The sequence below is a fragment of the Pleurodeles waltl genome, chromosome 11, assembly GCF_031143425.1.
Source record: "Pleurodeles waltl isolate 20211129_DDA chromosome 11, aPleWal1.hap1.20221129, whole genome shotgun sequence".
Taxonomy (NCBI): Eukaryota; Metazoa; Chordata; class Amphibia; order Caudata; family Salamandridae; genus Pleurodeles; species Pleurodeles waltl.
Window position 1 is genome coordinate 419,472,683 of NC_090450.1, and position 26,631 is coordinate 419,499,313.

A 26,631-nucleotide genomic window follows, 5' to 3' on the forward strand; every position below is an offset into this window, starting at 1 on the left:
CTTGCAGTGTGCCTTCACCCAGTACTGATCAAGGTATGGTATGCAGATTTAGGAGTGTTTGCTTCTCCCAACACAGATTTATCTATGGTTTATGGCTCCATCAGCGTGGGCTTCATCCAATACTGACTTTGTTATGGCAAATGGCTGCTACAGTATGTACTTCCTGCCACAGCATCTAGGAGTGCGATCTAACTATGGCAGTGTGAGTTTCCTCAAGCAGTACATAGTCGGTGTCATATGACTCAGGGAGTGGGCACATCCTCCTTTGATGCACAGGCTCCAAGCTACAACAATGTAGGTTCCTCCAGCAGGCGGCACACTGCCATACATACGCACATCCTCCCCGCCATGCACTGTCAGTGGTACGTGATCTCATTAGATTGAGCTTCCGGCAACCAAAATATCCCAGTGCAATATTATAACAGCACATGGGCTTCCTCCCAGTAGGGCCAGACAACACAAGCCATGTAAGCTTTGTCTCAGGTGCCCTTCCATGAACGTCAATTTTTTGGGTACAGAATTAAAGGTGTTTGCCATTATTATTGTTATTATTATTTGCCCTTAGTGTAGCACACTGTAGGAGGCTGGACTGGCTTGTAGTGAGTACCAAGGGGTACTTGCACCTTGCACCAGGCCCAGTTATCCCTTATTAGTGTATAGGGTGTCTAGCAGCATAGGCTGATAGATAATGGTAGCTTAGCAGAGCAGCTTAGGCTGAACTAGGAGACGTGTGAAGCTACCACAGTACCACAAGTGTCACTTGCACAATATCATAAGAAAACACAATACACAGTTATACTAAAAATAAAGGTACTTTATTTTTATGACAATATGCCTAAGTATCTCAGAGTGTACCCTCAGAGTGAGGATAGCAAATATACACACGTTATATGTACACAGTACTAAACAAAATGCAGTATAGTATTAGAAAACACTGCAAACAATGTATAGTTACAATAGGATGCAATGGGGACACATAGGGATAGGGGCAACACAAACCATATACTCCAAAAGTGGAATGCGAACCAAGAATGGACCCCAAACCTATGTGACCTTGTAGAGGGTCGCTGGGACTATTAGAAAATAGTGAGGGTTAGAAAAATAGCCCACCCCAAGACCCTGAAAAGTGAGTTCAAAGTGCACTAAAGTTCCCCCAAAGACAAAGAAGTCGTGATAGAGGAATAATGCAGGAAAGACACAAACCAACAATGCAACAACGGTGGATTTCCAATCTAGGGTACCTGTGGAACAAGGGGACCAAGTCCAAAAGTCACAAGCAAGTCGGAGATGGGCAGATGCCCAGGAAATGCCAGCTGTGGGTGCAAAGAAGCTTCTACTGGACAGAAGAAGCTGAGGATTCTGCAGGAACGAAAAGGGATAGAGACTTCCCCTTTGGTGGACGGATCCCTCTCGCCGTGGAAAGTTGTGCAGAAGTGTTTTCCCGCCGAAAGAACGCCAACAAGCCTTGCTAGCTGCAAATCGTGCGGTTAGCGTTTTTGGATGCTGCTATAGCCCAGGAGGGACCAGGAGGTCGCATATTGGACCAGGAGGTAGAGGGGACATCGAGCAAGACATGGAGCCCTCTCAGCAGCAGGTAGGACCCAGAGAAGTGCCAGAAACAGGCACTACGAGGATGCGTGAAACAATGCTCACCCGAAGTTACACAAAGGAGTCCCACGCCGCCGGAGACCAACTTAGAAAGTCGTGCAATGCAGGTTAGAGTGCCGTGGACCCAGGCTTGGCTGTGCACAAAGGATTTCCGCTGGAAGTGCACAGGGGCCAGAGAAGTTGCAAAAATCGCGGTTACCAACAATGCAGTCTGGCGTGGGGAGGCAAGGACTTACCTCCACCAAACTTGGACTGAAGAGTCACTGGACTGTGGGAGTCACTTGGACAGAGTTGCTGGATTCAAGGGACCTCGCTCGTCGTGCTGAGAGGAGACCCAAGGGACCGGTAATGCAGCTTTTTGGTGCCTGCGGTTGCAGGGGGAAGATTCTGTCGACCCACGGGAGATTTCTTCGGAGCTTCTAGTGCAGAGAGGAGGCAGACTACCCCCACAGCATGCACCACCAGGAAAACAGTCGAGAAGGCGGCAGGATCAGCGTTACAGAGTTGCAGTAGTCGTCTTTGCTACTATGTTGCAGTTTTGCAGGCTTCCAGCGCGGTCAGCAGTCGATTCCTTGGCAGAAGGTGAAGAGAGAGATGCAGAGGAACTCTGATGAGCTCTTGCATTTGTTATCTAAAGTTTCCCCAGAGACAGAGACCCTAAATAGCCAGAAAAGAGGGTTTGGCTAACTAGGAGAGAGGATAGGCTACTAACACCTGAAGGAGCCTATCAGAAGGAGTCTCTGACGTCACCTGGTGGCACTGGCCACTCAGAGCAGTCCAGTGTGCCAGCAGCACCTCTGTTTCCAAGATGGCAGAGGTCTGGAGCACACTGGAGGAGCTCTGGACACCTCCCAGGGGAGGTGCAGGTCAGGGGAGTGGTCACTCCCCTTTCCTTTGTCCAGTTTCACGCCAGAGCAGGGGCTAAGGGGTCCCTGAACCGGTGTAGACTGGCTTATGCAGAATTGGGCACATCTGTGCCCAAGAAAGCATTTCCAGAGGCTGGGGGAGGCTACTCCTCCCCTGCCTTCACACCATTTTCCAAAGGGAGAGGGTGTAGCACACTCTCTCATAGGAAGTCCTTTGTTCTGCCATCCTGTGACAAGCCTGGCTTGACCCCAGGGGGGCAGAAACCTGTCTGAGGGGTTGGCAGCAGCAGCAGCTGCAGTGAAACCCCAGGAAAGGCAGTTTGGCAGTACCAGGGTCTGTGCTACAGACCACTGGGATCATGGGATTGTGCCAACTATGCCAGGATGGCATAGAGGGGGCAATTCCATGATCATAGACATGTTACATGGCCATATTCGGAGTTACCATTGTGAAGCTACATATAGGTAGTGACCTATATGTAGTGCATGCGTGTAATGGTGTCCCCGCACTCACAAAGTCCGGGGAATTGTCCCTGAACAATGTGGGGGCACCTTGGCTAGTGCCAGGGTGCCCTCACACTAAGTAACTTTGCACCTAACCTTTACCAGGTAAAGGTTAGACATATAGGTGACTTATAAGTTACTTAAGTGCAGTGTAAAATGGATGTGAAATAACGTGGACGTTATTTCACTCAGGCTGCAGTGGCAGGCCTGTGTAAGAATTGTCAGAGCTCCCTATGGGTGGCAAAAGAAATGCTGCAGCCCATAGGGATCTCCTGGAACCCCAATACCCTGGGTACCTCAGTACCATATACTAAGGAATTATAAGGGTGTTCCAGTAAGCCAATGTAAATTGGTAAAATTGGTCACTAGCCTGTTAGTGACAATTTGAAAGATATGAGAGAGCATAACCACTGAGGTTCTGGTTAGCAGAGCCTCAGTGAGACAGTTAGGCACCACACAGGGAACACATACATATAGGGCACAAACTTATGAGCACTGGGGTCCTGACTAGCAGGGTCCCAGTGACACATAACAAACATACTGAAAACATAGGGTTTTCACTATGAGCACTGGGCCCTGGCTAGCAGGATCCCAGTGAGACAGTGAAAACACCCTGACATACACTCACAAACAGGCCAAAAGTGGGGGTAACAAGGCTAGAAAGAGGCTACTTTCTCACACATCCCCCCCCCCAAACGAAGGACAATAAGGCTAACCTTGGCCAGTTGAGACTTTATTGTCTAAGTGGTGATAAGTAGAGAGTAGCTCTGCAATAGACTGGTTACTCCCTTTATCATCCACTATATGGTTACTTCCCTGTGGGGATGTAAACCACCCTGTTTGAAGTTTTTTAGCTAAGCAACAATGTGAAGATGTATTTTCAGAGTTTCTATCAGTACGTTTTAGTTTAGAGCAGTGGGAATTGTCCACTAAACCTATTTGTAGTGATGGAAATGCCAGACAGGGATGCTGTCTCAGAAAAGCCATTGCTGGGCAAAAACTTTGTCTATATGGCTGGAAGAGAGAACAGGGATGCTGTTTCTCTTGAGTTGGAGCAGGGCAGGGATGCTGTCCTATGAGCTCCACACTAGGGCAGGGATGCTGTCCTAAGTGTTGTGAGGTAGTGCAGGGTTTCTGCACTAAAGTTTCTCTGGGAGGGTTGGAGGGATGCTCCATGTTAACTAAAATGGTGTTCTTTTTCTCACCACTGTTAGTTATCCCACATAGAGGTACTTCCACCTCAGGGAGTACAGTTTTGCCAACTGATGATTCCCTTGGAACAGGTGCCACCCCAGGAGAGGTTTCTCCCACCACAGGAATGGTATCCTGAATGGTAGGGTGGTTAGGGGATACTGTGATACCCTTTTTACCTGTTGATGGGAGGGATCCTGAGTTTTCAGGCCTTCTCTCCTTTGCTTTTTCATTTCAGTAGAAATTAGAGGGAACAATTCCTCTGGGATGCCCAGCATTGCTGCATGGGCATAAAACTCTACATCAGCCCAACCTGAGGCCTCTAGGTCATTACCTAAGAGACAGTCTACAGGTAAGCTAGGTGATACCACCACCTGCTTAGGGCCAGTAACTCCACCCCAACTAAACTGAATTATAGCTAAGGGAAGAAACTTAGTGGAGTTATGGACATCAATAATCTTATACTGTTGTCCAATGGTGTGTTGATCAGGGTGCACTAGGTTTTCAGTCACCAAAGTGATACTGGCACCTGTGTCCCTGTAGGCCAAGGCCTCAACACCATTTATTGAAACTGTCTGCCTGTACTTATCCATTGTAAGGGGACAAGCAGCCAGTGTGGCAAGGCCAATGCCACTAGGTGTGACAGAAACTGTCTTGGGACTGACTACCCCAGTTTCTACTATGGACCCATAAGTGAACCCAACTACACCCTTAACTTGACTGTTGCCAGCAGTCCCACCACTAGTACCACTACTGCTAGGGGCACTAGAGCTTGATGTATTAGTGGTGGTAGGCTCAGGGGGTTTACCTGGACAGGACTTATCCCCTGGCCTATGGCCTCTATTTTTACACACAAAGCACCAAGGCTTTTTAAATTGTGTAGGTTGAGAAGAAGAGGAAGAATTTGTTTTATCCCCACCTCCTGAAGAGTGTTTAAGATTTGAAGTGGGATCTTTGGTTTTACCCTTATCCCCATGCTAATCTTGAGATTTTTCACCATCTTTCTTCTTGTTGCCATCTTTGTCACCCCCTGTATGAACTTTTCTGTTCACCCTTGTTCTGACCCATTTGTCTGCCTTCTTTCCCAATTCTTGGGGAGAGGTCAGATCAGAGTCCACCAAGTACTGGTGCAACAAATCAGACACACAATTATTAAGAATATGCTCTCTCAGGATCAAGTTATACAGGCTTTCAAAATCAGTAACTTTACTGCCTTGTAACCACCCCTCCAAGGCCTTCACTGAATGGTCAATGAAATCAACCCAGTCTTGTGAAGACTCCTTTTTGGTCTCTCTGAACTTTATCCTGTATTGTTCAGTGGTTAAGCCATAACCATCCAGGAGTGCATTCTTAAGAACTGTAAAATTATTGGCATCACTTTCTTTCACAGTAAGGAGCCTATCCTTACCTTTTCCACTAAATGATAGCCATAGGATAGCAGCCCACTGCCTTTGAGGGACATCCTGTACAACACAGGCCCTCTCAAGTGCAGCAAACCACTTGTTAATATCATCCCCCTCCTTATAAGGGGGAACTATCTTGTGCAGATTCCTGGAATCATGCTCTTTTACAGGATGACTATGGGGAATACTGCTGCTGCCACCATGGGTTTCAAAACCCAACTTCTGTCTTTCCTTCTCTAGTTCAAAAGACTGTCTATCCAAATCCAGCTGTTGCTTTTTAAGCTTCAGTCTGGTTTGTTCCACCCTCAACTTATTGAGTTCCCTCTCTAACATTCTGTCATCAGGGTTCGTGGGAGGGACATTCCTAGATACAGAGGTATGATGGGAATGAACAGAAGGAGACCTGTCCCTTACAGAGGCCACCCTAACAGCTTGGCTGAAAGTGTAATGTGAGAGCACATCATCTGTATGATGTGACTCCACCTCAGTACCAACTATGCTAGACTGTCTAGTAATGGGCAGGCTAGGAACTTTCTTTCCTGAATCTTTTCCTGGGGGAGTCCCTGGATCAGTTTGGGAACCATTTGCTACTTTTTCAACAGATGTGGCCCCTTTGGCCTTATCTTGTTCTCTAAGCATATTAAGCAACAATTGCAAGGAAGGATTCTTCCCTACACTCAAACCTCTCTCTACACAGAGACTCCTTGCTCCTTTCCAGCTAAGGTGGTCATATGCAAGTTTGGACAGATCAACATTTTGGCCTGTGCCAGACATTTTTAGAGAGAGTTAAAGTGATAGAAAAAGAGAAAAAAGTTTTCAGAACTTTTTGGAAAGACAGAAAAAAAACTTTTAAAACTTTTAAGAACTTTTTGAAAGTTTAGAAGTACTTTTCAGCACTTTAGAAAACAGTGAGAAGAGGAAATACAAAACTTTTTAGCTATGTGTACACACACTGAACTTGTTTTGTATATTTTTCTCTTATGAAAAGTACAATGGCAAGAGTGGTAAGTAGTCTCAAAGCACTTATCCCACCGCCGCACAACCAATGTAGGAGGCTGGACTGTCTTGTAGTGAGTACCAAGGAGTACTTGCACCTTGCACCAGGCCCAGTTATCCCTTATTAGTGTATAGGGTGTCTAGCAGCATAGGCTGATAGATAATGGTAGCTTAGCAGAGCAGCTTAGGCTGAACTAGGAGACGTGTGAAGCTACCACAGTACCACAAGTGTCACTTGCACAATATCATAAGAAAACACAATACACAGTTATACTAAAAATAAAGGTACTTTATTTTTATGACAATATGCCAAAGTATCTCAGAGTGTACCCTCAGAGTGAGGATAGCAAATATACACAAGTTATATGTACACAGTACTAAAAATATGCAGTATAGTCTTAGAAAACAGTGCAAACAATGTATAGTTACAATAGGATGCAATGGGGACACATAGGGATAGGGGCAACACAAACCATATACTCCAAAAGTGGAATGCAAACCACGAATGGACCCCAAACCTATGTGACCTTGTAGAGGGTCGCTGGGACTATTAGAAAATAGTGAGGGTTAGAAAAATAGCCCACCCCAAGACCCTGAAAAGTGAGTGCAAAGTGCACTAAAGTTCCCCCAAAGACAAAGAAGTCGTGATAGAGGAATAATGCAGGAAAGACACAAACCAACAATGCAACAACGGTGGATTTCCAATCTAGGGTACCTGTGGAACAAGGGGACCAAGTCCAAAAATCACAAGCAAGTCGGAGATGGGCATATGCCCAGGAAATGCCAGCTGTGGGTGCAAAGAAGCTTCTACTGGACAGAAGAAGCTGAGGATTCTGCAGGAACGAAAAAGGCTAGAGACTTCCCCTTTGGTGGACGGATCCCTCTCGCGGTGGAGAGTTGTGCAAAAGTGTTTTCCCACCGAAAGAACGCCAACAAGCCTTGCTAGCTGCAAATCGTGTGGTTAGCATTTTTGGATGCTGCTATAGCCCAGGAGGGACCAGGAGGTCGCAAATTGGACCAGGAGGTAGAGGGGACGTCGAGCAAGACAAGGAGCCCTCTCAGCAGCAGGTAGCACCCGGAGAAGTGCCAGAAACAGGCACTACGAGGATGCGTGAAACGGTGCTCACCCGAAGTTACACAAAGGAGTCCCACGCCGCCAGAGACCAACTTAGAAAGTCGTGCGATGCAGGTTAGAGTGCCGTGGACCCAGGCTTGGCTGTGCACAAAGGATTTCCGCCGGAAGTGCACAGGGGCCAGAGAAGTTGCAAAAATTGCGGTTACCAACAATGCAATCTGGCGTGGGGAGGCAAGGACTTACCTCCACCAAACTTGGACTGAAGAGTCACTGGACTGTGGGAGTCACTTGGACAGAGTTGCTGGATTCAAGGGACCTCGCTCGTCGTGCTGAGAGGAGACCCAAGGGACCGGTAATGCAGCTTTTTGGTGCCTGCGGTTGCAGAGGGAAGATTCCGTCGACCCACGGGAGATTTCTTCGGAGCTTCTAGTGCAGAGAGGAGGCAGACTACCCCCACAGCATGCACCACCAGGAAAACAGTCGAGAAGGCGGCAGGATCAGCGTTACAGAGTTGCAGTAGTCGTCTTTGCTACTATGTTGCAGTTTTGCAGGCTTCCAGCGCGGTCAGCAGTCGATTCCTTGGCAGAAGGTGAAGAGAGAGATGCAGAGGAACTCTGATGAGCTCTTGCATTCGTTATCTAAAGTTTCCCCAGAGACAGAGACCCTAAATAGCCAGAAAAGAGGGTTTGGCTACCTAGGAGAGAGGATAGGCTACTAACACCTGAAGGAGCCTATCAGAAGGAGTCTCTGACGTCACCTGGTGGCACTGGCCACTCAGAGCAGTCCAGTGTGCCAGCAGCACCTCTGTTTCCAAGATGGCAGAGGTCTGGAGCACACTGGAGGAGCTCTGGACACCTCCCAGGGGAGGTGCAGGTCAGGGGAGTGGTCACTCCCCTTTCCTTTGTCCAGTTTCGCGCCAGAGCAGGGCTAAGGGGTCCCTGAACCGGTGTAGACTGGCTTATGCAGAATTGGGCACATCTGTGCCCAAGAAAGCATTTCCAGAGGCTGGGGGAGGCTACTCCTCCCCTGCCTTCACACCATTTTCCAAAGGGAGAGGGTGTAACACCCTCTCTCAGAGGAAGTCCTTTGTTCTGCCATCCTGGGACAAGCCTGGCTTGACCCCAGGGGGGCAGAAACCTGTCTGAGGGGTTGGCAGCAGCAGCAGCTGCAGTGAAACCCCAGGAAAGGCAGTTTGGCAGTACCAGGGTCTGTGCTACAGACCACTGGGATCATGGGATTGTGCCAACTATGCCAGGATGGCATAGAGGAGGCAATTCCATGATCATAGACATGTTACATGGCCATATTCGGAGTTACCATTGTGAAGCTACATATAGGTAGTGACCTATATGTAGTGCACGCGTGTAATGGTGTCCCCGCACTCACAAAGTCCGGGGAATTGTCCCTGAACAATGTGGGGGCACCTTGGCTAGTGCCAGGGTGCCCTCACACTAAGTAACTTTGCACCTAACCTTTACCAGGTAAAGGTTAGACATATAGGTGACTTATAAGTTACTTAAGTGCAGTGTAAAATGGCTGTGAAATAACGTGGACGTTATTTCACTCAGGCTGCAGTGGCAGGCCTGTGTAAGAATTGTCAGAGCTCCCTATGGGTGGCAAAAGAAATGCTGCAGCCCATAGGGATCTCCTGGAACCCCAATACCCTGGGTACCTCAGTACCATATACTAGGGAATTATAAGGGTGTTCCAGTAAGCCAATGTAAATTGGTAAAATTGGTCACTAGCCTGTTAGTGACAATTTGAAAGATATGAGAGAGCATAACCACTGAGGTTCTGGTTAGCAGAGCCTCAGTGAGACAGTTAGGCACCACACAGGGAACACATACATATAGGCCACAAACTTATGAGCACTGGGGTCCTGACTAGCAGGGTCCCAGTGACACATAACAAACATACTGAAAACATAGGGTTTTCACTATGAGCACTGGGCCCTGGCTAGTAGGATCCCAGTGAGACAGTGAAAACACCCTGACATACACTCACAAACAGGCCAAAAGTAAGGGTAACAAGGCTAGAAAGAGGCTACTTTCTCACACACACAACCCGCCATTAGCTTGCACTTTCAACACAGGTATCTTGGCAGTCTTTGAGCAAGGTTCTGGTATTGGTACTGCCTTGTAGAACAAACAGTGGAAGTTTAAATAGAAAGTTAAAATAGAAACTTACCAGCCTTCCCAGCCAGATCCATATGCAAATGTACGAGAGCAAGGAAAGAAGGCAACATAAGTTAGTTATCCTGACTGTATTTCCACTATGTTTTAGTGGTTCTTTGGTTACACAAACTAAGACAGACCTCCCTAGATTGGTTTGTTGGTACAGACGTAAGCTTGCTGTGGTGTTTTGAACAGGAGTCCTTGGAGCATCTCTCTAGAGAGGATGGACTTCCCTAGAATCGTTTAGGATGTCTGTAGTCAGGAAGCATAGTGAGGTTTTCTAGTCTTCTTTGGAATATCTCTCTCTTGAGGTACCAAGGTGGCATAAGGCATTGAGCAAGGTGCCTAATAAGGGTGACTGGGTAGGATGCAGGTTTATGTATAAGGAGTATTGCTGCTAATGGGTGCACAGAGCTTACCTGCTGCTGCCTTTCTATTCATGTATTAGTTGCTAGGAGTCTGTCAGGCTACAGCAATCTCCTTTTGTGGGCTGATTCATTCATTTTATACCAACGTTTTATATTGGTACACTTGGTGCTAATTATACCTTGGATCTCTTTGGCCCATCTTAATACTTACCTCTGTACACTAGGGTCGGTAATTTTGCCTGACAACATATAATCCTGGGGATGGCCTTGCTTATTTATTAGCTTAGAGACCGAAACGTTAATGCTATTTCCACTTTTTTCGCCATCTAGGCCCGTATTTATACTTTTTTTAGCGCCGCATTTGCGCCGCTTTTTGACGCAAAACGGAGCAAACCTACAAAATACAATGGTAGTTTGCAAGTTTGCGCCGTTTTTGCGTCAAAATACGACGCAAATGCGGCGCAAAAAAAGAATAAATACGGGCCCTAGTTTTTTTCATGCCAAATCACCAAAAGCACAGGTAAATGGAGACGTGGTAGAGACACCACAGCATCCAAGAGTTATAACAGTTGGACATACATGTGTTTCTGTTGCAACTGGACCCCTAATGTTGAAGTACTGAAATAACATAATTTTCATTCAATTAAAATATATTTTTTGTATGCACGTCTGCATTGTTTTAGCTTTTATGTTTCGATCAAATGCACCTTTATTGCGTTAATAAGACCTGATATTTCTCCACTTTTCCTGAACAATTCGCTCTAATAACGTGATATAGCTAAGTGTTTCAACGATGCCTTTGGGGCAGGTTGTTAGTTTCTTGCCGTTCTATCCCAGTCGGAAACTTCAGTGCCGTAATAGCGTCTGACAGAAAGCCAGGGCCAGCGCCAGCTAATTGGGACGATGCACCCACCATAATGAATTTCAGGCTTTGTGCCTACTGGAGAGTCCCTGGGCTGCACTTGCTCTGCTGATGGCCTCAGTTTTCACCAGCACTATGAACTTTTCTAAAACTGATGTTTTTTAAACGGGTGATTGCAACATGTAGTGACGGAACTAGCCAGATTTGGCAAATACTTATACTTAGTACCCATTATCATTAAATCGTGGAGAAATCCAGAGCAAAGGGTGGCTTTGTTTTTTAAACAAAGGTAGTCCGTGGAACATTAACTGGAACTAAATCCCTGTTATTAATAATGAATCTGGAAGTTTTCGAATGAATCCTTTTTAAAGCGAGTTTGCTGCAGAGTCCTTGGTTGACAAACTGAATTACATGTTTTATTTCTGCATTTTGTATAATTGTGACACTTTTAAGAAATTGAGATAATAAATATATTATTATTATTCTTGGTGGATTGTATAGTGCCTCAGGGAGGATGTATGTGAGAATGACTGACAGAATGTGACAATTTCTTACTCGTGGTGCTTGGCTTTTTACGTAGAGGAGACTCGAGAGGACTGGCCTAGAACAGTTGTAACCGGTAACCGTCAGGTCACAAACTGGTGTCAGCACCCAAGATATCTGACTCATATATTTCCTCTGGTGGCATCGTTATCTAAAGCACCACGAAAAAAAACACAGCACTATGATGATTTGGCAAATGGTTTCATTTGATTGTTAACTTTCTTGGTGCTATATTTCAGCCAACACCACATTATATGTGGATTTGCCTAAACTCAGTAAAATGCAAATAGCAATTACGAACAATACCTTGTCTAAATAAGAGATATGGAAATCAAGACATAACCGAATTCGGCAGTTTCTAATCCTGAAAACAGACTGTCACAAATATGTTTGCAGTTTCTGTTTGATTACGAACAATTGGTTGTCAGACTGACTGACTGACCTGTGCTCTCTGGTCGTGGGTGCATCAGCCGAAATGGGATCTCAGTAGCCACCTCACTGCAAGGAAAAAAAAACATTGAATTCTGGCGCAAAAACGTTTAAAACAACGTGCGGTATTTAGGAACAAACCGAGCCCCTGAATTCCAACAGCATACATTACATATATCAGCTGTTTGAAATCACTAATAAAAAATAACTATTACCACATTATTCCTACCACAGCATTCATCTCCTGACTCATGGTTGGCATTCCACCTCCCACTCCCGTGCTACATCTTAACTTCCAGTGGCCTGATCCTGAACCCACGTTACACTAACCCTTCACACCTAACGGAATATCTCAGCTTCAACTCCTGGTAATCCCCAACCTGCTGCCTACCTTTAGCCTACCCTCTCTTGACCCCAGCATTCGCCCTGATTCTTAATCCTGCTTGCCAGGGGCATCCTTTCCTCCTAAATTCTCCACCCTTCAACCACACTAGCTCATTCAGTGTACTACACCGCCGGCCTTCAGTATAATACCTCCTCCAGCTATTGAATCTTTAACATCTTCAGTGCTTGACTCAACAGAAAACGTCCCACATAATTCACAAAACATCCCCACCATTTAACCAAACTAAGGCATATAAATAGTTAACTCCCACAAGTTTGATCAATCAACCCAAACGTACCCTCCACCAATACAGGACCCAGCTCCTCCAACCTTATGGCCAAATGTTTCCTATCTCATAGTGTGCTTAACTCATTCACCAATGCCCCTTACATTCTACCGTCTACCCTATACTCTAAGCGGCGCCCTGACACCAATTGGCTTAATTCAACCTGCCCCCATGTATTATTATACATAAAATGCCACCTTTCAACTCTAGTAACTTCACACTAATATTGCATTCAACTTTCACATTCTTCAATCCAGTTACACTGCTGTATACAATATTTATTCTCTCCACCCTTAAATAGTACCACATCCATTCCCATGCAGTATGCTAGTCCTCTGTCTAGCCTGCCTCTCATTGCGCTTACCGCTCACACACACACACTTATTAATGTTATACCTACACTGCTTTAAATCCTTCACCCTTCAAACATACTAAATCGGCAACCGTGTTTCAACCTATTCTTACTCCCTTGAAACTGACCACAGCCTCTTTTGTACAGCACATCCCTTCCACCCCAAAGCACCACCACTGCCACATAATACACTCAACTTCCTCAGACAATTACAACTGCCACATTCTACCACACTGAAAGTGAAAGACCCACCTTTCAACCCCAACTTTCTCATCTCAGCAAATGGATTTATTCCACCCGTCTAGCCAAATAGCTTCGCTCCATACTTTACATAATCTCACAAACCTCAATCCCCAAATTACTCATTCCTCATATCTGACGAATCTCACCTAAGCTTCAATTTAAAAAGGTTATCTCACACAGTGCAGCTAAATTCCAAAAGCTACAGCTCAAGTATCTTACTTCATATACCCAACATCTAGTGCTCTGGCCATCTGACATAACTCTCCCACTCTCCACTAAAGTTCCCAAATCTTCTAACGATCAAATCAACTGTATTTTTGTTATACTGCACATAAGCTCCACAAAATGTCTACCCAAGTATTCCCTTCTTCCATAAACTCCCTATTTCTACCTATTTATCTCAAGTTGCAAAAGGCCCCCATCTTTCAACCAAAATTCGTCCTCTTCTATATTGTACGTAGCACACCATAAACTATTGCATTCTGCTTCTAAACCATCAAATCAACCAGTGCGTAATTTGAGCCAGTCATTACAGGCCACTTGCATACACTTTTAGAGACCAGCACTTGTTTTTTCCTTTTCAGACATTTCCTGAAAGCAACAAAATGAACAGAATGAAAATCACACTGGATAAAGAAAAAGGAAGAGAAAGACAGAAAAATCGACACCAAGGGAGAAAGCAGGAACCCCCAAGAGTGATATAAGGGGGCAGGGAGTGTCTGGCGGTAGATTAAAGAGGTCTGGGTCGGATTCAAGATTGAGCAGTCTTGGGATTTGGAACTCTGACATTTAATAGTAGCAGCCACGAGCTTCAGAGCAGAGCTTTGGGCATTGACACTCATTCTTTTACAAATTAAGAACTTAAGCCAACTATTGTATTTCCCCATACTGCATAAATCTATGCACACTTTATCCCACCTACTCGATTCAGTATTTTCCACCTTAAATGTCCATCCTTCATATGTCTTCACATTCCTTCTCTCTGTACCACACAGCAGAATAGTTTAACAAAACTGTCTCATTTTCACAATAAGGAACTTATTTTTCCATTCTTCAGCCATGTGCCATACTTCCCCATAATGCCCTTCACCTAAACCATTTGATCAAACCATCTGCCCCCGCACATGTACACTCCTCCTCTACACTTCACTCAAATTACCACCTTGACACAACTGCCCCTAACTTCCTTCTCATAGATGATAACACTTCTCCCTACACTTAGGCTCCATTATAGTAGCGATGTAGCATGCACCAAGGACACCCCATGCTTTAGCGCATCTTTCTAGTCCCTCACTTTGCAATTAAATATGTCACTCTTCATCTAAATCGCGTCAGCTGAAGTACAGCAATAAATTCTCCACATCCCATTGAACCATCCCAGATAACATACATCCTTCCAACTGCTATGCACTAAGGGCCATATGTACGAACACTTTTTCCCATAGACACAGAATGGGTAAAAACCTTTGCTACATCTGGCCCTAAATTCCGACAGCATCAATTCTTAACCCCTCCAACCTTTTATACAATGTTGTTGACTCCCCCGATACACCTGACTCCACCAGCCTTAACTCTCATTCACTCTCTCATACTGCACCCACTGCTTCACCCTGTTTCGCACCCACGCTTTTATCTAGGCTACTTTATTTTTTTTACATGGAAGCACAGAAAGGTGTACTACGTGTTGTAAATGATAGCAATATTCATATGTTACGACAGCATTGGAAGAACGTCTAAACAAACCAAGAGTTCAATTAAACAGCATCCCTTAACTTTAGTTCCCAACCTAGATATGCATAACCCCAAAGCAGCCAAAAAGTAGAAACAGGGGTGCTAAGAAATAATGGAGTAAATGAAGAAATATATCTAGGAGTGAGGATTAATCAGGATAGAGGAAAGGGGTACTGGTGTAGTCCGATACTATGCATCGTTGTAAGGAGCAATGGGTGGCAGCGAGTTCATCTACTGGTAAGAAGGAGCTCCATAGCGACATAAGGTTTCTGGGGCCAGATGTATGTAGGTATGGGTTTGCGATTTCCTAATAGAGAATCTTAGCAATTCGCTATTAGGAAATCTCAAACTGGGATGTATAACAGTGTGTTTAACACTGTTTGTGATTCCCAATGGGGTCGCAAATGACCTACCTTATCATTATTCATGAGGTAGGTCAAATTTGCGACCCTATTGGGAATGGCCGCAGTCACAGAAATGGTGGCCTGCTGGGGTCAGCAGACCATAATGTCTATGAATGCTTTTGAAAGAAAACAGTTTTCTTTTCATTTCTTCAAATTGTTTCAAAGTAGGCAGTGGTCTGTGAGACCACTACCTGCGCTGAAAAATATTTTTGCTTCCATTCACAAAGGGGAAGGGGTCGGGTAAGGACCCCTTCCCATTTGCAGATGGGATCCCACCTACTTGAAGTTGGTGGTAACTGTGATTCTTTTGTGACCGCAAACACAATCGCAAAACAATCTTACATCCCCCTCCGACTCGCTATGAGGAAGGGATGCCCTTGGCATGCCTCTTCCTAATAGTGACTCGCAAACCTATTTTGCGAGTCACTAACAGGTTACCGACTCAAAGAATATGTTTGTTACATGAGGAAAAGAATTTCACCAGTCATGAATGACCTGATGTGTCGTTTGCGACCGGTAAAAGGCTTTCATACATCTGGCACTTAGGTGGTCATTCTGACCCTGGCGGTCTTTGACCGCCAGGGCGGAGGACCGCGGGAGCACCGCCGACAGGCCGGCGGTGCTCCAATGGGGATTCCGACCGCGGCGGTAAAGCCGCGGTCGGACCGGCACCACTGGCGGGGTCCCGCCAGTGTACCGCCGCCCCATTGAATCCTCCGCGGCGGCGCAGCTTGCTGCACCGCCGCGGGGATTCCGACCCCCCCCTACCGCCATCCAGATCCCGGCGGTCGGACCGCCGGGATCCGGATGGCGGTAGGGGGGGTCGCGGGGCCCCTGGGGGCCCCTGCAGTGCCCATGCCACTGGCATGGGCATTGCAGGGGCCCCCGTAAGAGGGCCCCTACATGTATTTCACTGTCTGCTGCGCAGACAGTGAAATACGCGACGGGTGCAACTGCACCCGTCGCACAGCTTCCACTCCGCCGGCTCGATTCCGAGCCGGCTTCATCGTGGAAGCCTCTTTCCCGCTGGGCTGGCTGGCGGTCTGAAGGCGACCGCCCGCCAGCCCAGCGGGAAAGTCAGAATTACCGCCGCGGTCTTTCGACCGCGGAACGGTAACCTGACGGCGGGACTTTGGCGGGCGGCCTCCGCCGCCCGCCAAGGTCAGAATGAGGGCCTTAGTCTGTTACTCCCACTTTAGTGTAACACTCTCAAAGTGCATGCACGTTTGGACACTCAAGGACTGCCTACCTCCTCATGGGAGTACATCCCCAACAATGGAACAAGGAGCACAGATGGGTAAACATGAGATGGTTCCATTTATTGTTCAATACATCCTCAGTGGGCATGGAATGAACTGTGGTGCCACAGTAGTATTGAGCAAAAGGGTTAGAAGTCTGCAAGTAATCCATAATGATCACAAGATGTTCCTCTCCCGAGGTGGCTGTGTGAGGCATATCTAAATGACAACTCTACTCGTATGTCATGGTGGATGTATAACAATGCTTGAAGTTGGATGCACTCAAACAATATCTCAGCAGTGAACGAACAGGGCTGAAATGATGGTCAGTTCACTGGTTACTGCAGGAATAGGTTTTGCTGTTCGTGATCATGACCTGTTCCATCTAGGAAAGGGTACTATGGGGCAGATTTATACTTTTTCACGCAAAACTGCATTTGTGCAGTTTTGCGTGAAAAATTATAGCGCCGGCTAGCGCCATTCCAAGACGCTAGCCTGGCGCCATATTTATGGAATGGTGCTAGCCGGCGCTAATGCCCTGTTAGCGTCTTTGGAAAGGGTCCTAACAGGGCTGGGGTTGCATAGGGGAAACCAGGGCTTGTGCGCCAAATTATGGCATACACTGTTCAGAGGCAGAAAAATTGCCTCTAAGCAGTGTAGCTCCATTTTCTGGCGCACAACCCCCATGGACATGGCTCCTGTCTTAGTAAAGACAGGAGCCATGCCCACCACCCCAATGGCCATGCCCAAGGGACAAATGGCCCCTGGGTACGGCCACTGGGGCCAGTGCCGTGCAGGGGGCCCGAAGTCAGGGTCCAGAGCGGTGTTGGAGAGAAAAAATATTTATACTTACCAGGACTTACCTGGAATGGGTCCCCCATACTTAGATGTCCTCCTGGTTGGTGTCCCTGTGGCCAAGGAAGGGCACCTGTGGGCAATTTCTATGGTCTCTGACCATGGAAATATCCCTACAGGTCCCTTTATGCCTGCCGATTCCCAGGCGTTAAATAATGGCGCTAAGCAAGCTTAGTGCCGTTATTTAAGGTCCCCATCCGCCTGTGCTGAATTTTAGCATGGGGGTATAAATATGGCACAAAGGCCATATCGTCCTTTTCCGGACGGGAACGCCTACCTTGCATCTCATTGACGCAAAGTAGCCTTTCCCATCCAGAAAACAACGTTAACTCCATAACTTTGGCGCTAAATGTGTCTAGCGCCAAAGTATATATATGGAGTTAGGTTTGCGTTGAAATAGCATAAAAGAAATGACGCTAATTCAGCGCAAACAGAGTTTAAATATGACTCTATATCTGGTCAAAGATTGGTATCTGATCATTGACTTCGTAGATGATATGTTCACAATATTCTAGTCTTTTCAGCGAAGCGTACTTCCAGCACAGGCACCCAGCGTTGCCTCCAATGGTATTGCATGAAGATTATGGCAGCTGCTATAGATGCTACGGACCACTTATGTGTGAACAGATATGCCGGTGATATCTCTGGTTTGTGCAGATTTGCCAGGTGGATGGATGGGGCTAGGCTATTTCCACCGCATGTTCTTTAGCTCAACCCTGCACTTTCGAATTCAAATAGTTCTTTCCCTAGTCTGTAGCCTAAGCGATCAGCATCCTTTCTTTCCATATTGAACTTTAAATTCCCCAGACTTTGATCCAACTGCTTCTCCCCCCAGTGGATTTACTGGGATCCAAATAAATGGTGTGCCAACCTTTTTTTACTCCTGATTACTGGAATTGATCCCAACAAAAATACGGAGCTACGACAGAGATGGGGAGTGGTGAATATGCAGGAGTCTGCCCTGTGCTTCCACCTTACTGATCCATTGATGTGTTCGCGTCAGTGCCATAGGCAGTACACGCTGCTATAAGGTGCTATATGATCTTTAGAGGGCTACAACGGCATAAATATGTCTTTCTACTTGAGTGACATATGTTTGTTTAGAGGTGTGTAAGGGTAAAAGGTATATTACACGAGGTTTGTTCAACAAGGAGGCATTTTGACGGAGGTTGGGACACTGGAGGGAATGAGACAAAAAGCAGGTTAGAGGTAGGGGAAATATTAAATTACAGCAAAAATGTGGATTTTAGGAAAAATACCGACACCTTCTAATGAAAGTATGTCTTTTACTCACTTAATAATATGCTGACCTGAAATAAGAACCCATTCGAATGCACAACAATGCAATCCTTCATTATCCAGTTACTCAATTGTTTTTGAACTCCCACTGACAGTCATTCCCCTGGGTTACAAAATTCAACACTGCATTGACACTCACAGCAGTACACACCTTCCAGCTTGTCCACCTGCCTTAATAATACCCATGTACCCAAGTATCATCCTTCATACTTCCATCCAACATACTTCCTGCCATCTCCCACTCTCTTTCCAGTGTACGTCATCTGTCCCATCACAATGTCCAGCTCTGGCTAAATGGAAACCCTAACGCCAGGCCACTGTGTGACCATTCCTCTAATTTACCTGGAAGTGAGATCTCCCAGCAGGCTGAAAGATAAAAAGAAAATGATCAATCAGTATGCTATCTCTAACAAGAAAGGGGTCTTAACAAGGTAAGTTTATTTCCATTATTTATACAGCCATTACATGCACACATGAAGTCCATATGCTTGGAGTTACAAGTCACTAATGTGGTGCTATACAGGAATGCTCACCAAGGCACAAAACCTACTATATATATATATTCCTATAACGACTACATTTTACAAAATAACATAGAATGTCTTGTAATCTGTCTTGTAATTACATACTTAACATGTTTACATATATTTTGGCTCAAGGGCACCTCCATTTGCGTTAACCTGCCACATGTACGCCAGCGCATGGAAAGATCAGAAGTGAGTTAGTCATATGTCAGTAAATATGATACAATTCTTCTCTCTCCCTTTCATGCAAATCAGAGCATCAAGTACCCTTGATGTGTTTAATTGAGTGAAAGTTTAGTAAATCTGGGTGCTAGAGTTTTAAAAAGGTGGAGGTGAATGGAGAATTTCCACATGAAAGACGTCATAGGTAACCAAAAAATATTTAGTAATAAGGAGATGATGCCTGGGATAACATAATCCAATTTATCAAGGCATTCACTATGGTTTAGCAAGAAGATATGACTCCTTGGGAATTGAGACTATGAAAAAAGTCCATCAAAAAGCTAGCATTAATTAGCCTTAATATATATATATCTATAAATTCACTTAGAAAACCAAAGGTTACAGGGAAGTTATAGTTAGGCTTACATTCTAAACATACCAAACCATAGAAATTCACAAGTTATAGTTATGTCAAGTAACTATAACCCATGCCATAAGGTAACCATAACTCGTGCCCTTGCCATGCACAGTTTTTTCTTCAATATTTCGGAGTAATTTGGGGGTAATTAGCAGTGTATGCCTTAGGGCATGAGTTATAGTTACTTGAGGTAATTCTAACTATAACTGGTGAATTTCTATGGTTTGTTTTTAAAGTGATTTTTTATGCTTTTTTAAATTCTATTTCCTTACTATAATGTCCCTGTAACCTTTGTTTTTTCAGTGAATTTCTATGTTTTTTAAAAAAAGTAAAGTAATTTTCATTACTATATGTTAATCCAACCACCGCCGCAGGCCCTGCTGGCCAACCACCCTAACCACTCTATTCCACACTGTGCACAGCCCTTTGGATGTGTACGTCTGGAGTTGGCCACGGCCTGTCTATCTGGGTGTGGGAGTGGCTGTGAGTGTGTCTGGGTGTGAGAGTTGGTGTGCTAGAGTCTTAATGGGTCTGTGAGTGGGTGGGTCAGTGTGTGTGGGTCTGTGAGTGGATGTGTGTGAGTGCTTCAGTGGGTTTGTCAGTGGGTGTGTGAGAGTCTGAGTGGGTCTGTAAGTGGAAGTGGAAGTGTCTGAGTGGGTCTGTGAGTGGGTGTGTGAGGGTCTGAGTGTGGCTGTCAGTGGGTGCATGAGGGTCTGAGTGGGTCTGTGAGTAGGTGCATGAGTTTCTGAATGGGTCTGTGAGTGGGTATGTAAGGGTCTGAGTGGGTGTGTGAGTGGGAAAAAGAGATTAAAAGAGAAGGAGAGAGAAAGGGAGAGAGAGAGAGAGAGTGAGTTTTTAGGCTTTATTGAATGATATACTTAGAATGAGATATTTCTGGACAAATTGAGAAGGAAAATGTATTTATCAATTAAAAAGAGTGAGATCAACTTTTATCATAAACCATAAACTTTTTATGTAGAAAATAAATTAAAGTAGGGAAAATCACCACAGACACACTGTTAGAAATAGGGTCTCTAGCTGGCAGTCGGTTTGAACTCTGTCGAAGTAAGGATCCTCACTCTAGTCAGGATAAGGGAGATACCCGCTCAAATAACCCCAGCTCACCCCCTTGGTAGCTTGGCACGAGCAGTCAGGCTTATCTCAGAAGCAATGTATAAAGCATTTGCACATAACACACAGTAATACAGTGTAAACACTACAAGAGGACACCACACCAGTTTTAGAAAAATAGCCAATATTTATCTTGGAAAAACAAGACCAAATACGATAAAAATCCAACATACAATAAATAAGATACACATTTTGCATGAATTACTTAAAAATACAGTTCCTTGAAGTCAATAGCTCCATCTGGGTACATCACAGCATTGTGAACAACAAATCCAACAGTTCAGGCAGGCCACAGCATCGCGCACCAGCTACGGAGTTGGGAAGACCCGCAAACAGTACCTTGGAAATGCAGGGTGTTGTGATCCTCGTGATGAGGTCTGGAGTGTGGCGTCCCTGGTGTTGCAATGTCAGTTCCAGAGGTCGGTGCGGGGATCATCGGGCTCTTGAAGTCACAGGCATTGCAGATCAAACTCCAGGCTAATGATGTCAGGAGCCCTGGGGTGGATGACGTCGGGGCTGCGGTGCGAAGCTGGATGATGAGACGTGTGATGCCCACAGGTCATGGTGCAGGCAGCGGCTAAGTGACGGTGTCCAGTGGTGTCGATGAGACCAAGGCTGTAGTGTGAAGCAGGGCGGTGCGTTGTGCAGTGTCCCCAGGTCATGGTGGAGGCAGCGTCATTGTCGTTGCTGAAGCTCTGTCATCGGTAGGCCCAAGTAGGCGGTGCAGCACGTAACGGGCTCCATGCGCCTTCCACGGGTCGCGGTGCAGACAGGGATGCCTGGTGACAACACTGGAGTCGATGGTGCTGGCCTTGGTAGAACAGGGCTGCGGTGTGGAACGGGATGGTGCTTTGTGTACCTCACAAGAAGTGTCCACAGGCCACGGCGCAGGCAGCGGCGCCGGTGTCAGCAGGAGCGTCCCCTTCTAGGATGCCCAAGTTGCGGTGTGATTAAGGCGATGCTGGAGTGCAGGGCCCACAGGTCACGGTGCAAGCAGTGGCTCGGTGGTGGCGTCAGATGGCAGCGTCAGTGAGACCAGGGTTGCGGTGTGAAGCGGGCGGTGCAGCTCCGTGTGGCATTGGCAGGTCACGGTGCAGGCCAGCAGCGTTGTTGGCGCATCGCAGTGGTTTGTTTTCTTGAACAGCACAAAACGCACAGTTCCCAGTGCTGTAGGCAGATGAAACTAAAGTCTATGATATCCCAGAGACTTCCAACAGGAGGCAAGCTCTACTCCAAGCCCTTGGAGAACTCTCTCAAGCAGGATACACAGCAAAGTTCACCCCTTGCTCTCTTTTAAGGCAGAAGCAGCAAATGCAGGCCAACCCAGCAAATCACACACAGCTAAGGGGCACGCTCCTCCTCAAGCTCTTCAGCTCTTCTCCTTAGCAGGGGTTCCTCTTGGTCCAGAAAGATTCTAAAAGTCTGGGGGTTTTGGTCCGCTACTTATTCCCCTTTTTGCCTTTGAAGTAGGCATACTTCAAAGGAAAGTCTCTGTTGTTCACAAGATGCTACCATGCCCAGGCCTGTCCCCAGACACACTCCAGTGGGTCAGAGACTGCATTGTGTGAGGGCAGGCACAGCCCTTCAGGTGTAAGTGACCGCTGCTCCCTCCACTCTAGCCCAGGTGGCCCATCAGGATATGCAGGCTACACCCCAACTCCCTTTGTGTCACTGCCTAGAGGGAATTCACAACAGCCCAACTGTCAGTCTGACCCAGACGTGGAGTACACAAGCAGGCAGAGGCACAGAATGGTTTAAGCAAGAAAATGCCCGCTTTCTAAAAGTGGCATTTTCAAACTGACAATCCCAAAAACAACTTTACCAAATGTTGTATTTTTAAATTGTGAGTTCAGAGACCCCAAACTCCAACTCTCTATCTGCTCTCAAAGGGAAACTGAACTTTAAGAGATATTTAAAGGCAGTCCCCAGGTTAAGCTATGAGAGCGATAGGCCTTGCAATATTGAAACCTGAACTTGGCAGTATTTCACTCTCAGGACATTTAAAACACATCAGTACATGTCCCACCTTTAACATACACTGCACCCTGCCCTTGGGGCTACCTAGGGCCTACCTTAGGGGTGCCTTATATGTACCAAAAGGGAAGGTTTGGGCATGGCAAGTGGGTACATTTGCCAGGTTGAATTGGCAATGCAAGACTGCACACACAGACACTTCAGTGGCAGGTCTGAGACATGTTTACAGGGCTACTTATGTGGGTGGTACAATCAGTGCTGCAAGCTTACTAGTAGCATTTGATTTACAGGACCTGGGCAAACATAGTGCACCTTACTAGGGACTTGTTAGTAAATCAAATATGCCAATAATGGATAAACCAATCACCAATACAATGTACACAGAGAGCATATGGACTTTAGCACTGGTTAGCAGTGGTAAAGTGCCCAGAGTCCTAAAGCCAACAAAAACTGGTCAGACATAATAGGAGGAAGGAGGCAAAATGTTTAGGGATGACCCTGCAAAATGGGCCAGGTCCAAAACACACCTGGACTAAAACCCTCAACTTTCAGTGTGAGGGTCTGTGACATCAACCATTCAGCCACAGGTGAGTCCTTAGTGTGAATTCTTGTTTTGAAGTCATTGCATGGAGAGACCATTGCTGTGACTCCCTCTCTCTCTCTCTTCCATCCATTATGGGATGAAAGAGAGAGAGTGAAAGTACCGCAGGGGTAGCCTCAAGGCCCCCTCAGTCCTAGATGACTCCCCATGTCCTGTGGGAGCCGGCATTGCTCTCCCAAGCAGGGAGCTGCTTTAAATAGCAGCTCCCTGCTTGCGGAAGCAATGCTTCCATCTGTCTTCCCTGCGTCACCACCCTGTATTTAATTGATAAAAGCCCTGGAGAGGTGACAGTCCCCGGGGCTGCAGAGGGCCAGGTGGCCCCCTGCACACATAATTTTTGTAGCCCTGGGGAGGTGGCGGTCCCCGGGGCAGCGGAAGGGCTGTGCACCCCCCGCATTAAAAAGGCAATGCTCCCGCGACCTGGCCCTCCCAGGGGCTGTTTATAAAACAAGCATGGGAGCCTGTGCTTGTTTTTTCGTTTTTTTTGCCAGATCCATGGATCTGCCACGAATCATAGCAAAAACGTTTTTAAAATGCTTTTTAGCTCTTGGGGGAGGGGGGGGTCTTTCTGGGACCACAGCACAAGAGCTAAAGAGTGAGCGTGTCCCTTTCCTGCTCACTTTCGTTTTTTACATCATTTTTTCTAGAACACCACTGAAGCTGAGTCCCAAGATGGCTGCCAACACTTCCTTGTTGAAGTGTGGGCAGCCAATCAGATCTCAGCACAAGATCTGGAAGAGTCGCAAATCCTTCATGTTCCTATATATACAAATTTGGTTTTCCTTTAATTTCCCTAAAACTACTGAACGGATTTACACTAAATTACAAAAAGATCGCTTTCTGGACCAAGAGCTACCTTTCCACTAAATTTGGTGTCATTTCGTCCAGTGGTTTGGGTGCTATCGCTGTTCAAAATCCCTATCGAAAAATGAACGGGGGAAAAGTGTAAAGGAACCACCCCTTTTTCTTGGCCCCTGCTTGACGGATCACCCCAAAATTTTCCAAACAGCAGCTCACGTGAGCGGCAAATATGTTTGGAAAATTTTGTGAAGATTGTTCAACTGGCGCAAAAGATATAGGCAAGAAAAAAATGCTTTTTCCATGACAACTAGGTCCTAACTATAACTACATATATATATATATATATATATATATATATATATATATATATATATATATTAAACCTAGTAGCGGCACTAGGTAATATATATATTACCTGATGGCAGTCGCCATTACCTAGTTATAGTTAGGATCTAGTTTCATAAATATTAACGTGTGTGTTAAAAAAAATGATCCACGAGTAAGGCTGTTGCCGAAACGTGTTGGATTTCTGTGCTGAAATAAATTGAATTTTCTTATTGGAGGTGTCCTGGTTCTCCTGGTATCTAAGGGAGTGTTGAAGGTTATATTAGGGCCTCTCTGAGCCCATCCAGGACCGCTGTGTGGAGCACCTGCATTCCGGGACCTAGTTACGAAATATATATATATATATATATATATAGTCCCATTCGAAGGAATATATAATATATATTCCTTCTAATGGGAATGTTGGTAGCTGGCACAGAAAAAAACAATGGTCATCAAACTATCAGTAGATTGATTTTATATAGCTAACAGAGAGCAACATTCGCAACATTGGGGCTTCTTGTGAACTATGGCTAAGCGGTGAGACGGACATTTTCTTCAATCTGTCTTTTGCAAAGTCTTCTGGACAGAAACAGCACCGGTACACATCTCAGGCTTTTGATTATATATTATTTTCCTTCTCTTCTCAATTATATTCAGCTGCTCCTTGGTCACAGTCTTGTCAGTTATACCTCTAGTTATATTTAGTGGTAATGAGCAGCTCTAACACTCCCCACTCTTCCCTTGAGCTTGTAGGAATGTCTCTGTGCGCTCACTCCATTAGCCCCTCCATCAACCCCTTTCAGAGTCTTCCTCCGCAGTTTGGCACATGGCGCTCCCTTTTTTTTTCTAGATCTATGACAAGAGCGAAAGAACCCATATTGACTTGCAACCAGCAGCCAATGGGTGACACCTTGCTGCCCAATGCTTGCTTACTTCCTAAAAGAGATCACCCATTTCATCCAGATCAGTGTCCTTTACCTTGGCAGTACAAGTTAACTCTTATAAAAACATTATAATGTTAGCTAAACCTGCCTTATTCAATTTTCTCAGCATAGCTCCTAACTATTTTGGCCGTCATATCTCCTGTTGATCTCATTAATACAATCCTGGCTCTGAAAATGATTGATTACAAAACAGTGCCCATCTCATGCTCCTTCATACTGTTTTCACCCTCTTAACTATGGCCTGAACTTTTGCACTTATGTATTCTCAACATATCCCGAACTGTACTCACCTCGTCTTGGTGGCACCAGCAGGAAAGGCATGCCCTCTACTTTCAGGCGTCAATTAAATGCCCAGTAATGCTTTTGAAATGCATCCAGGATTTGGCACCTCGATACCTTGTTCGACCAGGAGTGATATCCATATCTCAGCTCCTCCTCTTCTGGCCCCACATCAATACCTACATTCCAAATAATTCTTCAAGAACTATGAAGTCACTTATACTCCATGTTGGGCAAACAGCACACTGAGGCCTAGATTTATACTTTTTTAGCACCGCATTTGCGTCATTGTTTGACGCAAAAGCGGCACGAACTTACAAAATACAATTATGGCCTTGATTTATACTTTTGGACACAAACCTGCGTTAGCGCAGTTTTGCGTAAAAAAGTATACCGCCGGCTAGCACCATTCCTGGATGCCAGCCGGGCGTCATATTTAAGCTGTCACTAGCCGGCGGTAAGGCCCAGTTAGCGGCAAAATTATTGATGCTAACCGGGTGGGGGAGGCGTAGGGGAAACTGTTGGTTGTGCGTGAAAGAACGGCGCTAGTCAGATTAGAGTAAAAGAAATGACTCTAACCTGATTAGCGTCATTATTTCCACGCAAAACCCCCATGGACATGACACCTATCTAAGTAAAGACAGAAGTCATGCCCCCA

The 26,631-nt window shown here is 45.8% G+C and overlaps 1 protein-coding gene across 1 annotated transcript in view; it reads right to left on the reverse strand.

Moving 5' to 3' along the window:
* The window catches only part of SAG (S-antigen visual arrestin), a 116,582-nt gene that overhangs the window by 8,797 nt on the left and 81,154 nt on the right, over positions 1 to 26,631 (reverse strand). The window contains exons 13-14 of the mRNA XM_069213765.1: positions 19,155 to 19,178; positions 12,025 to 12,088 (exon numbers count right to left, since the gene is read on the reverse strand). Coding sequence (XP_069069866.1) covers positions 12,025 to 12,088; positions 19,155 to 19,178 — 88 coding nt within the window. The remainder of the gene's footprint in view (positions 1 to 12,024; positions 12,089 to 19,154; positions 19,179 to 26,631) is intronic.